At 43.6% G+C, this 13,966-nt stretch overlaps 2 protein-coding genes across 2 annotated transcripts; one reads left to right on the forward strand and one right to left on the reverse strand.

Annotated features, from left to right (window-relative positions):
• Positions 1-3,703: 3,703 nt before the first annotated feature.
• LOC127301282 (nibrin homolog) lies at positions 3,704-7,961 on the forward strand. Its single transcript, XM_051331502.2, has 13 exons — positions 3,704-3,869; positions 3,957-4,010; positions 4,444-4,699; positions 4,912-5,000; positions 5,126-5,256; positions 5,508-5,554; positions 5,667-5,775; positions 5,845-5,931; positions 6,208-6,379; positions 6,613-7,151; positions 7,244-7,305; positions 7,397-7,499; positions 7,583-7,961. The coding sequence occupies exons 1-13, from the start codon at positions 3,833-3,835 to the stop codon at positions 7,640-7,642; spliced, it is 1,746 nt and encodes a 581-aa protein (XP_051187462.1). The 5' UTR covers positions 3,704-3,832; the 3' UTR covers positions 7,643-7,961.
• A 475-nt stretch (positions 7,962-8,436) lies between these two features.
• Positions 8,437-13,692, reverse strand: LOC127301292 (E3 ubiquitin-protein ligase RING1-like). The gene is made up of 2 exons (XM_051331509.2): positions 12,483-13,692; positions 8,437-8,688 (listed from the first exon to the last, which is right to left on the reverse strand). Exon 1 carries the CDS (start codon positions 13,584-13,586, stop codon positions 12,507-12,509), a length of 1,080 nt encoding a protein of 359 aa, XP_051187469.1. The 5' UTR covers positions 13,587-13,692; the 3' UTR covers positions 8,437-8,688; positions 12,483-12,506.
• Between the last annotated feature and the right edge of the window lie 274 nt (positions 13,693-13,966).

Genomic DNA, 13,966 nt, shown 5'->3' on the forward strand with positions numbered 1-13,966 from the left:
GATGCGTTTTCTAGTAGAGCCATAACACTTAATTTAAGATGCACAGGGACAACAATAATAGGGACATAACACTTAATTCAGATGCTAAATAAATAAGTACCAAGAAGAAGGACAATCATGGAAAAGACTTGCATTATGTAGAAATGAAGATTTTCTTAATCTACATGCACTACTTTTATTTCAGTATACTAATGTAATAGTATCAATGAATTATAAAGAGCAGATAAAATCGGTAAAAGAATTATAGGTCATATATTCATCACGCATGTAGAAGGTCATCTCTAGTAATATGGATTGAGCTGGAATCTACATCAAATGAAGTAAATATAATTATGCATGTCAAGTACAGTACTGCTCCAAAATACTCTACATGTCAAGACGGGTGAAATATCCAGTGGTCTACTTTCCAAAAGAAAAACGTGAGGCAAATGGATGATTCTTACTCTAACCACCATGTTCATGCATCATATACGAATTAGAAGGACACATTGGTACACTTCTCAAAGTATTAATGCATGAATGGGTAATCAAATTCTTAAATACGGCCTAATGTACATCAATAAATTAGATTTGCGTCCAACTTTCAAAATATAAAGCCACCGATTTGTTTTCCAATGTTTGCCACTTAGAGTTCATAACTTTGAAACATGTAACGATGTATTTGCTGCTGGAGATAAATCGGGGAATGCAACATAAGCCTTTCCCACAACGAAACACTATTTTATTGTACATAGCAGCTTAACCAAAAATCTAACCATGTAGGGGAAAGAAGATAGCATGGATTGTCACATATAGAAACAATCAAAACCGAAACAAGGAAAAAAAACAAAAAAGAAGGAACAAAGCTTTCTCACCCTCCTCCAACACAACAGTTTTGACCAGTACTGGTCGCCTCCTTCCTACAAATCACCTTCGCGGGACTCTTCTTTTTTGCTCAGATCCATGACAAAGCTGCAAAAACAGCAGCAAATCCTCTTAACCATCAACAATTTTATAATGAGCTAAATAATAGTTACATCAATATTATTACGGCAACGTTGCTAATTAGTGTCCAGTGGAATCATTCAAGATTCAGAGCCATTCAGAACTTACTCCATTGCTGCCATCCTTTTGATGATGCCCATGATAATATGGAGGCTCCAAATAAGCTCGCATCAACAACCAGCGCCTTGCAAACCAACAAGGCCTTGAAGCTCTTCACCTTTAGACCAACCTACTCAAGAAAGAAGCAAAAGTTAAACCTCAAAAGCATCAGTTGGTGGCTGCAAGATTTACTACTACACTAACCACATCAAATCAGCAAGATTAGAACTTACACCATTGCTTCCATCCTATTGATGATGCCCAAGATAATCTGGAGGCTCCAAATAAGCTCGCATCAACAACCAGCACATTCCAAATCGACAAGGCCTTGAAGCTCTTCACCTTTAGACCAACCTACTCAAGAAAAAAGCAAAAGTTAAACCTCAAAAGCATCAGTTGGTGGCTGCAAGATTTACTACTACACTAACCACATCAAATCAGCAAGATTACAGCAGAAATAAAAACGATATATTTAGGATACACTAAGATGAGATTGTAGAACCACCTGATCTCCATATTATAAAAATACCACAACCCAGCCGGCATGAGCTCCTATTCTCTTCATCTCCATGCTCCTCAACCAGTACGGTTCATACACACCTTCTGATTTTCCACCTCTCAAGAAACATACCTCAATTTGGGAGCAAAAATAAGTTGAAAAAATCTCATAGTAAAAAGAAGGGTCTATAAATGAGCAAATAGCACCTCTCAGTATCAATCTCAGTCCAAATCTCACACTGAGCCTGCACTACAACCAGAGAAAACGTATTAGCCTATGTGAACAATTCATTGAATCAATTATACAAATTCAAAGCAGATCCAAAGCAGAATACATCAATCACGTCATCTCCTCCCAGCCAGGAAGAGCACACCCCCTGCGTGCCATCCTCCTTGTGCATCTTCTCCCCGTCACCAACTCCGTCGGCGCTCACCCCACTGCAGCGACTTCGACCCAGCTCCTCCGCAACGCGTGAGCCGTCTTAGGAACCCTTGTTCCGCCACGAGTCACCGCTGACCGAGGAAAAACTGGGGAGGAACTCCGCCAAGGATGTTGGCGGGGAAGATGCAGACGACGCCGGGGAGGAACGCTGCCACGGCCGCCTGCCCATCCTGACCATAGGCCGCGACATAGGCGAGCGCCGCGCAGTGGCCCGATGCGCTCCTTCCTCGCCAGAACGCCGGTACGGCCGCCTCCCCGCGCCGACATCCGAAGTGGAGAGGACGAGGCCGCGACGTAGACGAGCCGCGCCTGGCGCCTGCAGTCGCCACCGCCGTGGATCCGCCCCGCGCGAGCCCGTCGTCGCCGGAGCGGATCCACCCTGCACCGACCTATCTCCGGCCGCGCCCGGCGCCTCCAGTCGCCGCTGCCGCGGATCCTCCCAGCGCGATCTCGGCACGCACCACGAGTGGAGAGGCGGCGCGGCGCTCGCCTCCATCCACCTCCGAGATGCGGTCATCCAACGCCTTCTGCGGCTGGGAGAGTGCCCTCTCACGCTTCTCCAGCGCCTGGGGAGTGGCCTCTCCGGCCTCACGCGTGGCTGCAGCGGGAGAGAGAGGTCAGCCGGCGATTGGGGAGGAGAAGAGGCGTGGATTGGGGAGGAGAGGAGGAGCGGGGATTGGGGATTGGGGGGAGTGGATTGGGTGTGTCCCCGATCTAGGTTTTCACCGTTCAGCCGCTGTAGACTCAAAGCCGACGCGAATTAACACCCGTAGCTGCCTCTGACCGTTGGGCCCCGCATATTGCTGAACCCACGCGTCATAGACTCGTTGGGAAGATGAGCAGGTGAGGAAAAAACTCACCGATCGGACGGCTGTTGTGAAAAGTGGGACTGAGTATTTACTGTAGAGGGTGAAACGGACGACCAGGATTGATGTGCCCCTCTCAGGTGCCTTGGATGGCCGGGTCATCTTGGGACATTTATAGATAGAAATGTGTGAAGCGACTCGTTGGAGCATGATAGGTGCGAAGCAGTTGGGTTAAACATGCCACGAGAGTGATTATAGCTTGGCTTAGCCTGTAGCAAACCTAAACTTCTTCTTAATTAATAAATGGGCAAAGATTTTGCCCCTTTAAGAAGAACAACAACTGACAACTGCAGTCATCCATTGAAAACGTCCTATTTTTTGCGGGTTTTTTTTTTTTGCGGGGCATTGAAAACGTCCTATAAATCGCCATGATTTTTCGTTTTCTGAGTACATACTCAAAGCCCGCAAATTGGGGAAAAAGAAGTATGCGGCAAGAATTCTTATTGTTTCCTTGTATATACAAAAAAATGAACCATGGTTGATTGAAAATATTTATTCAGTGGAAGGCGGCGTTTCCGTCGATAGCGAGACGCCTGTGGTGACTTCGTCAATTTCAAGATCCAATCCGCGGCTCAGTCTTTCGAAGGTGCTCATAGGGATAGGGTGTACGTGTGTGCGTTTATAGGGGTGAGTGTATACGCGTGTATGTGAGTGTCTGTTTGTAATATGTTTCAAAAAAAAAAGTACGACGAGTGCTGCACATAGGCCAAGCCCAGTTACCAGTAGGCTATCGGTCAATCGGGCCCGACTCGTGCAGAAACGGGAAATCAGTATTACGTATTCCCCTGGAAGAGACGTATTCCGGAACCACTTCAACTCGCTTCCACCGCCGCGCGTGCCGTTTCAGGCGACCATCGCACAGCTCCGGCAGCCGCCACGGAACATCAGGACCAAATCCCCGCCGGCTACCCCGAGACGAGAGCGAGGAGGTCCAGAGACAGAGATGGTCTGGGCGCTGACCCCCGTCGTCACAGCGCGCGGTGCGCCAACCCCCGTCCCCGCTCCGATTTCACTGACCTCCTGTACTAGTTTTGGCTTTTAATCTTTTTTCCCCTGGGTTCTTGCAGGGGCGCAGAAGTACTACATCTCCGCCGCCGGGACGTACACGGTCGGCCGCAAAGGTGCCCTTTTGGCCCTCCCTCCCTTGCATCCCCTGTGATATTTATGGCTTGTGTTGGTTCACTCAGGTTTTGTTTCTGCATGCTATTATTGATCATCAGTACATATGTGGTGAATGAGATAGCTGTGTTTGTGGTTCAGTCCATGTTCTGGGATTCAGACATGCTGATTCCTACTATTTTTAGTCTGTGTCCTGTCTCTTCACTACATTTCTCTGAAATGCAGTCTAGTGAAGGCTTCTGTCTCTGCTATACTAAACCATTCGAGTATAAGACCCGTACTCTTGTTTCAGTAGAGTTCTGTATCGTCTCCGTATGTGCAGGCCCTAGAAACGATAGATTGTCAATATAATAGCATGTGATTTAGAAATGCTGGTTTATACAGTGAATATTGCTGTGCAATATTTGTAGATTAACGTTGGCATTCCTGCTATAGGTTGCGATATCACGCAAACGGACACATCCATGTCCCGAGTGCATGCGGAGATCGCAGTTGAAAAGATGGTTGCCTGGGATCCACAGTCTGGTGCTCCAGCCAGCCCTTCATGTGTTAGTCTAGTTGACCGCTCAAAATACGGCACATTTGTCAACAAGGTACAAGGATCCCAGGGCAGCCGGCTACGTAAAGATGAAGACGTGATGCTTAGCGATGGAGATCTTTTGACTTTTGGAACTGGCAACACAACCTTCAGGTGAGTATAAAAGAAAGTGTGGCTGCAACATGCTTGTGCCTTCCCTGCTTCTGCATCTCTTTTATTAGATGTGTGATTATATGTAAGAAGCAATTTTCAACGCATGCAATTATTTTTAATGTAATTGTTTGCTTAATTCATATATGACTGTTGTTTTGGTTCGAAAAGGTGGATGTATAACTTGTGCTTACTTCTGGTGATGTTCCTGACAGGTTGTCCTTTGTCCCCATAGTGGTATTTTTTCATGGCAAAAAGTCAGCACGAATTGATCGATCATTGCAGGCAGCAATGACATCTATTGGTTAGTAGTATAATCTGCACTTATATGATGTACTTAAAGTGTTGTTGATTAATTAGTGACCATATGTTTTGTCATGCTTGTTGCTATTCAATTTTTATAACCTGGTATCTCTTTATCTTTCTAAGGTGCATATGTTACTCGTAAGTGGAATGATGCATGTACACATGTCCTTGTGGATGAATCCTCTCCATTGACACCTGAGCTTCTCGATGCAATCGTCACAAAGAAGACCATCATCTTGGGAAGCTGGTTCAAGGTATGTTTCTTTTTCCCTATTGCTGTATTGCTTGAATGCTCTAATGCTATTTGTAGCTAGTAACTTGAATTGTATGAATTAAGTTAACACATTACTAGCTGGCATATAGAATATACGAGTACACAAGGAGGTCTCCGATGTGATTCATTAAATTTATGTGGCAATGAACAGCTAGTTCCCTTGTGCCACGTACACTTTTCTATTCGTATGTATATTCCAGGTTTGAGTTTTTTTTTTAAATCTGTTTTCAGGCAATCGCGGAAAAGAACATACACGCAGAGATTCCTTCTTGTACACAGTAAGCTGTGGGAAATCTTCAGTACCTGAGATTGTAGTTTCTATAGATTCTTGGATCAACTTGTGTTTCTCCCATAATCACATATCGATGAAATTTGTGGTACTTGATCCAGATATATTCCAAACCTGACTCTTGATGGGATGGATATAAAGATGGTTGAGAACAAGCTCATGGAAAATTGCATAGAAGGCCATACTTTTATTCTGGGATCATCAGAAAAGGTGGCGTATTTATAATGTTAAAGGATTTCATCAGGCATTTTGCTTGTGACTAATATTATTCAGTTGCAGTATAAATTTGGAGAGAAAATACAAGCGTTATTAGAATTAGCTGGAGCAAAATATCTCAATATCGAGGAGTATTGTGCTGACAGCGAGGTGAGTGCTCGAATATGTCATGAACATGTTCCTTCTTTCTTTTGAAGATATCTTAGAGGAGCTATGAATTTTCTCTTCAAAGAACTACTAAGGCACCCAAACTCAAGTTGAAGATGGCTTGAGCTGGCAATAGTATCGATTACTTTTTCTGGTGTTACCGTATGCGATTGCCTCATTGCCTATAGTCGCATGACGATTTATCTTGTTATTGTTGGATGTGTACTCTTTTTTATGGGAGGTGCAAACAGATGAATGACTTAAACATGAAATTAACAGAATTCTGGAACTGGAGAGAATGACCAACAGATTCTTCTTGTTCCTGCAAAATCTCCTCTGGAATTCAGTAAGATACGTGCTCTAACTCCCTTGGCCAAGGTCACTGACGTGAAGCTGTTTGCTGCTATATTGTCTGGTCGCTTGGAAGCAGCTGCTATTGAACCACCTGCTTGTAAGTATTAAAAGTACCATTCATATACTTTTTTGGAGAGCGTGCAAAATATATGGAGATCATATCATTAAGCAGTTGCATTTGCATATATACTAAAGTATACCACCAGCCTACATTTTTCTGTTGACTTCAGAGTTTACTTAGCATATAGCAAGCCTTTTCTGATGGTACTGTTTCCTTGTGTAACATCAAGCCTACAAATCTATATATTCAATTAATTTTGTTTCTGGCAGTCATAATTACATCCTCAGAGACAACGGATGAAACTATTGTGGCGGATTCTGACGTTGAAACTGATACTGCAATATCTGATCATACTGTTGGTGCTAGCAAGTCTGAGCATCATATTCAGCATATCTCAGACAATAAAGCAGAAGGCAAAGTTATAAGCGGTACGAATGCTGCAAATTTAGGAGAAGCAGAGGTCAACACTAGTATTCACGTGGACCTGGAGAAAGACAAAATTTCGGAATCCATGGAGGAAGATGTTCAGGTCATAGAGAAAACAGCAATTCCGAGGTTCAAAGCTGGAGGTGAGGATGTTCAGGTCATAAACAAGGTGCTGGAGGACGAGAACATTGACACTACCAGGGAAAAGACTTCTCATGCTGTTTTTGTAAACAAGGCGCTAAAGGACGAGAACTTGGGCACTAGTGGGGAAGAGACCTGTCATGTTATTTTTAGTCAAAATCTGATTGTCAAAAGGGTCCTTCGGCCAGCTCGTGCTGCATCAGCTAAAACTGGAGGCATTAACTTCAAACGATTTAAAAAGGTATGTTCTGTAGGCCTTATTCATGTTGTCTTGTTGGCACAAAACGTTGAATGCCAACACAGCACTAAATTCTTGACCTTCCAACTTCTCAGAGGGAAACCGTGTCTGGAAACAGCTTCAGGGCCCTGATTCCATTTGCACGAGAACCATACAGGTAAAGAATTAGGAAGAGTTCGGATGGAATTTGAAGTTGACCAGTAGGTTTGGCACTAAAAAGCTTACTAAACCTTCTTTCCTTTCCGTAGAGAGTCTGATCAGGAAAAGGGCACCTTAACTGATTTCATGAGAGAGGAGAAGCGGCGAAAACAAATGGAATCCATTGCAGAGGACCTCTTCAACAATCAGAAGGTATACCTTGTAGGCTTACACGGTACCCCCATAACCTTTGTGTATGTGTATTTAAACCCTGTTTTGTGATGGTGGATTTTCAGCCAAAGAAGAAGGCAGCTGCAGGCAGTTCCATTCAGACCCTACTCACCTGTTGCCGATGAAGTCTAGGAGAAAACTTGCAGCATATGCTTCTTCTGTTTGACTCTTCGCTGGAATACCCTCTCCCGAGGCACATTGTTTCTCAACTTTTTACCTTAGGATTTCTGGATAGGTGGTTGGCTGGCTTTTCTCTCCCAGGGTTTTTTCCTCGTCCCAACAAGAAGCAGCGAGCACAGGTACATAGGAATGGAAGGGTGTGTGTAGGATATGAACTGTGACCTTCTCATTTTGGCAATACATTTGCATTATTGAATGCTCGTCCAGAAATGGAGCAATTCTCACGCACATCAGTAATCTTGAAAAATGTCCCTGCTTTTTTTCTGCCGTTTGTTATGAACATCATCACACGGAACGAAAAAATCATTCTGCCTGATGTCCAGTTTCAGCTAAGAGTCCAAGGAGAAGAGACGATGTATCGGTGTTTGTTTTGTACTGGTCACTCCAGCACTCCCATGGGGGAGAGTTTGCTGAGCAAATGGGTGCCCAGAAAAAAGGACACTGTGTAACCTAGCACAGGGTAGGCGCATGCGAATGTTATGTAGAGGTCAGCACCTAAATAGTATGGTGGAGGATTCCCATTTCCCCATTATCTCTGACAATGGCTCGGGCAGTCTCAACAAGATCGCACGTCCATGGTTCCACCATGATAATCCCAGTGAAGAAAAGTGCAGCTTGCACAAACCCACAGTGTACAACTGCAGATGCGAAACATTCCCTGCAAAGACAAACAGAGTTTTTTTTGGCAAGGAGCCTCGATCTCATCTATCACACAAAGCAGGAAGGCTAGCTAGGTGGGTTCATGACGAAACAACATTGATTGATTAACAAATCTGCACAAAGAGTATCGGCAACGCACACTTCCTGCCACGGCAATTTCTGTGCCTTGTGTACACGGCCTAATGGACAGAGACAGCGACAACAACAGCTAAAACCAACATTGTTCCACCAAATAAACAGGCTGTAAATTCCTTTGTCTTTCGATTGTCTGTAGTATAACTCACGGTGGCTCATGAACATTCTAGGCATTTGGGCGCATCGCCAAGGGAACCTGCAAGGAGATACAACTCTTGTTAGTAGCTGGTACATACTGCAAAAGGGAAGGGCAATATGTGCCTGTAAGTACTAGGCCAAGAGAGGAGACATGCTGAATCAATGCACATGCAAGGAGTAAAATCGAAGAAGTGAATAAAAGAAAAAATACATATATCGAAACTTATATACTGTAGAAAAATGTATACTGTACTAAACTGACTTCCAGTGATAGTAGTATGACATACACAACCAGGTGTACCATGTTTCTAAGACAATATAGGAACTTCCTTTATAACAGTTGAAACAATATATTCCAGATCAAGTGTTCAAGCTTTTGAAATATCAGTGGTACTAGATAGCTCTGCATTTCACTGTTGTGAGAGCTCGCGGATGAACCTTTGATTTCAAGGACATAGACTTGGAAGTAGATGGGAAACCTTTTATATATATAAATTACAAGGTGTCAAAAAAATGTAAGGTGAGGTACCATTGTAATCAAAAGGTATATCCTAAGATGGTTAATTTACTAATGGCAGATATAATACAGAAAAGATGAGTGGTCAAAATAGCTGAATAAAGGAGCTGCCTGACTAGTCCTACGAAAAATGGAAAGGAAAAAATGGGACTGTGCATGCATCCTGAACTTAGAAAAATGTGGGTCTTTTCTGTAACCAAACTTGAGGAAAGATGTGAAGGGAAATTGCACACAAGATGTAATTTGAGCACTCCTCAACAAATCAAGCCATCAATAATACCTACGACATATCACTGTGTAGATCATTCAAGAGCTAAACCAACAGAACACACAGGCATGTAGATCCTTCAATTTGAACTTTGAAGTAGAACCTAAGAACACATTTAGGCCTTGTTTACTTCTAGTGTATTTAAAGTGTATTCTAGTGGATTGGAGGGGATTATCTGGGATCCCGAAAAATCCCAATAGTGTTTTACTAAGCAGGTATTGGATGGGATAATCCCAAGATATCCCCCACAAACCCTTTCATTTTTGTTTAAATTAAAACTCTCCAGCATGCTAGTGTATTGGGGTGGAAGTGTATTTGAGGGGATTGGGTGAAATGGAGGGATTCACCAAATCCCTTTCCATCCCTAAACCCCTAGGGGGTGGAAATGCTGTAGAGGTAAACAAGGCCTTAGGAGATGAGCTGAATTGAGGATGGTGATTGGGTAAACCATATGGCACAAACACAGCAACATAACAGAATAATCTTGGAAAACAACTGTGTTCCAGAATGATACAAGAGTAGGGGCTAAGCAAGTTCCAAAGGTAGCTCGTACAATAATACTAGAAGAACTATGTTGGCCAAAACTACGGATGGACAACTATGTTCCTCTCATGGAGATTTCATGCCCAAAAGTTAACCTGGGTGCTCATAGATGGATAACTATGGAAACTTGATGGAAATTATAATTATGCTGACGACAGATTCTTAACTTATTAGCCAATGAATCCGAAGTTCCTAAATACTAACAAAGAACCGTATCTTGATGGCTCTGCTACATATTTTGTCCAAAATTCTGCTCCATGATTAAAAATTATTTCTGTAGAAGAAAACATATGGCAGTTTCCAAAATCAAAAAATAAAGAATAAACTATTGCCATTATTTGGCTGGTTACAAAAGTCAGTCCGGAGTCTGATGTGAAAATTTTGGCCAATCAATCTTAAATCAGCAATGAGGAAATGGTCAACATGTCTGAAAGTACACTAATGCATCCATACATGATACACAAAAGGCTGATTTCGGCAGGAATTTTGCAAAAGAAGGGCCCTTGACAGTCTAAAGTTATGCACACCAAGCCTGAGAAAAGTATCACAAGATTAGAAGCCTCAGACAAGGAGACCCATCTTTTAATATTCCTATTAAATTTTGGAAGATCCCCTACAAATATGGTTCAATGGTCACTAGCTGGTCGAAAGGATACAAGGCATCTTGCATGAGTTGCTGCTCTGAGAAAATCAGTAATCGACCTATTTGATGACAAGGAACATCCTTTGGAAAGAGCTTTGACACCCAAGTCTTGAAGTTGAATGGCTATAGGCGAAGGAACATACCTATTGGGATATGACGGTTCTAGAAGAGCTAGAAAGATTTTGCTTAATTCATCTCTTGTCTGATCAAATAAAATACAGTACAAACCCCTTCTGTAGGAATGGCTATCATTACCCGTAACAAACAATAATTAAAACTTCTACAAATAAACTAACCAAGATAAGCATAGAAGATTAATCAAATCAACATAACCCCAACAACGCAAACAAAACTCGTGATGAAGGCATGGACACATGGCAAAATCTCTCAGACAGCATACTAACTTCATTGAAGATTTTTCTATTTTTCGCAGTACTTAAAACTGACAGCCATGGTACTATCAACTAAATTATCACATTTAAGAGAACATGAATTGCGTTACTCCTGGCTGGAGCTATGCAAATTTAAACTTGAAACAATAATCTGTTAACTCGAAAATGCCTGGACTCACAGAAAAAAAAGACAAGTTTTAGATTTCTGAATATATTAATCGCAATCAGTGCGTGAATTCATATATTCAAATTCAGTCTTGACTCAAAATTACATGATTTGAGAACGGGCATGAAATTTCAGCAAAAAAGATACGGCCCTGCTCTGCTTATACACGTGCAATGATAGAATCCTCACTACAAATAACCTAATCACCACATAATGTCTTCTTCTAAGACATCTAGTGAAACTAGATGTGTGGATGAGACTGTAAAGGTTGGATCATCCACTGGTTTTCGAGACCACAGAGGAAAATTGCATGTCAATGCACTAAGATTGAGTGAAAGAAGTGCTTGAAAGCTATAATATCCTAACTAAAAAAACCTGGACTCGAAAAAAAGAAAAGATGTTTTGTATGTTTAAAATTCAGGTTTGACTCACAATCACATGATTTAAGAATGGGAAGTGAAATTTCAGCAAGGAGGTAAGGCCCTGTTCTGCTTATCCTGGCCACAAACAACCTAATCAACATGTATTGTCTTTTCAAGACAACTAGTGAAACTAGATGCGTCGCTGAGACTGTAGAGTCAGTCATCCAATGTTTTTCAGACCATGCATGTAAAGTGTGCAAGAAACTCTGCCGTTACAGTTTCCAAATCGTCCAGGTAGAGACCATGACAATGTTTAGCTGCATCACAACTGTTTTTCTTCAAAAATTTGTTACTCTCTCCGTCTCATGAAACTTGTCTTAAATTTGTCTAAATTTGGATGTATCTAGTTACTATTTAGTGTCTATATACATCCAAAATTTGACAAAGTTACGACAAGTTTCATAGGACGGAGGGAGTATTAAATGTTCCAAATGAGCTAATAAACCTGTAGAAGTCTTTTTCATCACAAATAAAATTCAGCAGTGTGGCATTGTGATAGCAGCTGCTTACTACCTAATACAAATTGGTTACGATGAACTTAATACAAGTCTGAATGAGCATATGCAAAGTGTTACTTTACATTTTTAGAATGGTACAAAACCAGCAGATCAGTAAAGTGCCTCAAATTGGATGTGAGCAATCAAGTTTCTAGCATAGCATCTCCAGATTTTAAGTCCTAGCCCTATTCAATAATGGAATACAGTTGCATTTAGCAGGGTTTTCATCAAATTTGGATCTCTCTTTCCCTTTTAGTCAGTCAAGAAAATAAAAATACTAGTTCTATAGTCGAAAAACAGATTGAAAAAAATTCTGCAGGAGTTGTATAAAGAGTTGTGAACTAATCTACCAACTAAATTGCACCGAATACAAAACTGTGATTTACTATGTGTGTAAATAATACCTCCAACGGATGACATGTTTGTGTTCAATTCTTGTTGCTGCCTCCATCCTGCGAGCCGCTGTCCTGTGAGCTACTGCCAGCACCCCCATCTTGCTGTGGTGTTTGGCCTCCCAATCCACCAAACGGCCACGGCAGTGACACATTAAACCTCCTTTCCACCACCCTTGCAGTGTCGTCCCTTCCTTCCTCAGCGGTACTAGAGCTCCTCCCAGATGGAACTACGGCAGCGATACCAACAGCCGGCTGTGGGCTTGGGGCCTTATTGCCCTCATAATCAGGATCATCAGTTGGCAGCTCGAAGCGACAAATGGGGCAGGAATTGTGGAGCTCCAGCCAGGGGACAATGCAGTCGGCATGGTATATGTGCTTGCAGGGCATCTGCTTGGCCCCATCCCCAGGTGAGAAATCTTCCTTGCACACAGCGCACTCAGCACCCTCCGCCGCCGCGACCATGGCATCGGTCACGACAACGTCAGGAAGCGTGGACAGGGCCGACTTGGCAGCAGGCGGTGTGCCGTAGCGGTTGGGGTCGTTCTCAGCTAGCTGCTCGATGAGTTGCTCCAGACCTGGGCCGACGAAGTAGTCCCCGAAGCTCGCGCCACCGGCACGGCCGCCGCCTAGGCCCGGGGAGAGGTTGACGCTGGCGTCGTCGAGGAGGACCTGGATGTTAGCGCCGCCCTCTACGAGACCCTGGATGTAGTTCTGGAAGAAGGTGAGCGGGTCAAAGGAGTCAGGCTCGTTCTCAGGAGTGGCCGTGCCGGCGGCGGAGGCAGCGCCGCTCCCGCTCCTGGACCTGGAGCGGCGGCCATCCTGGAGGTCGAGGAAGCTGGTGAGGAAGTTGGAGAGGTCGCTGGAGGGGGGCGCGGCGGTGGTGGAGGAGGAAGAAGATCGGGATGGGGAAGAGGCGGGGAAGGTGAAGGGGAAGGGGATGATGGTGGGGGCGGGGACGGTGACCTCCTCCAAGAAGTCGCCGCGGCACTCGGGACAAGAGAGCTCACCGGCGGCGGCCGCGGAGGCGGCGATGAGGACGGTGCGGTTGCATTGGTAGCAGAAGAACTGCTTGCGCGCGAGGGAAGCGTAGTAGGCGGCGCCCGGAGTCGACATGGATGCGCCCGGCGATCTAGGCGGCGGCGATGCGAGTTTTTTTCTTTCTTTTCCCAAGGAATTTAGGTCTTCGCCTCTCACTATCTTCTTCTTCAGTCCCTCTTTTTTTCTTCGGGTTCCCTGTCCGATTTTTCACTGAAAAAGAAAGGCAGAATGGCCGATAGACGGTTACAGCTGCATACACGCCCGAAACAAACCGTAAACCTATTTTACAGTAGTATGTCAGGCGTCCAGCCCCCATCCATAGTTTTTAAATTCTAAACATTGAAATTTCAAATTAATAGCTCCATCGTACGAAGGTTATCTGAGATTTAACAAAATTTAGATGTATCTAGACAATAAATAGCTAGATACATCTAAATTTTGACAAGTCTCATACA

The sequence above is a fragment of the Lolium perenne genome, chromosome 1 (assembly GCF_019359855.2).
Source record: "Lolium perenne isolate Kyuss_39 chromosome 1, Kyuss_2.0, whole genome shotgun sequence".
Lineage (NCBI taxonomy): Eukaryota > Viridiplantae > Streptophyta > Magnoliopsida > Poales > Poaceae > Lolium > Lolium perenne.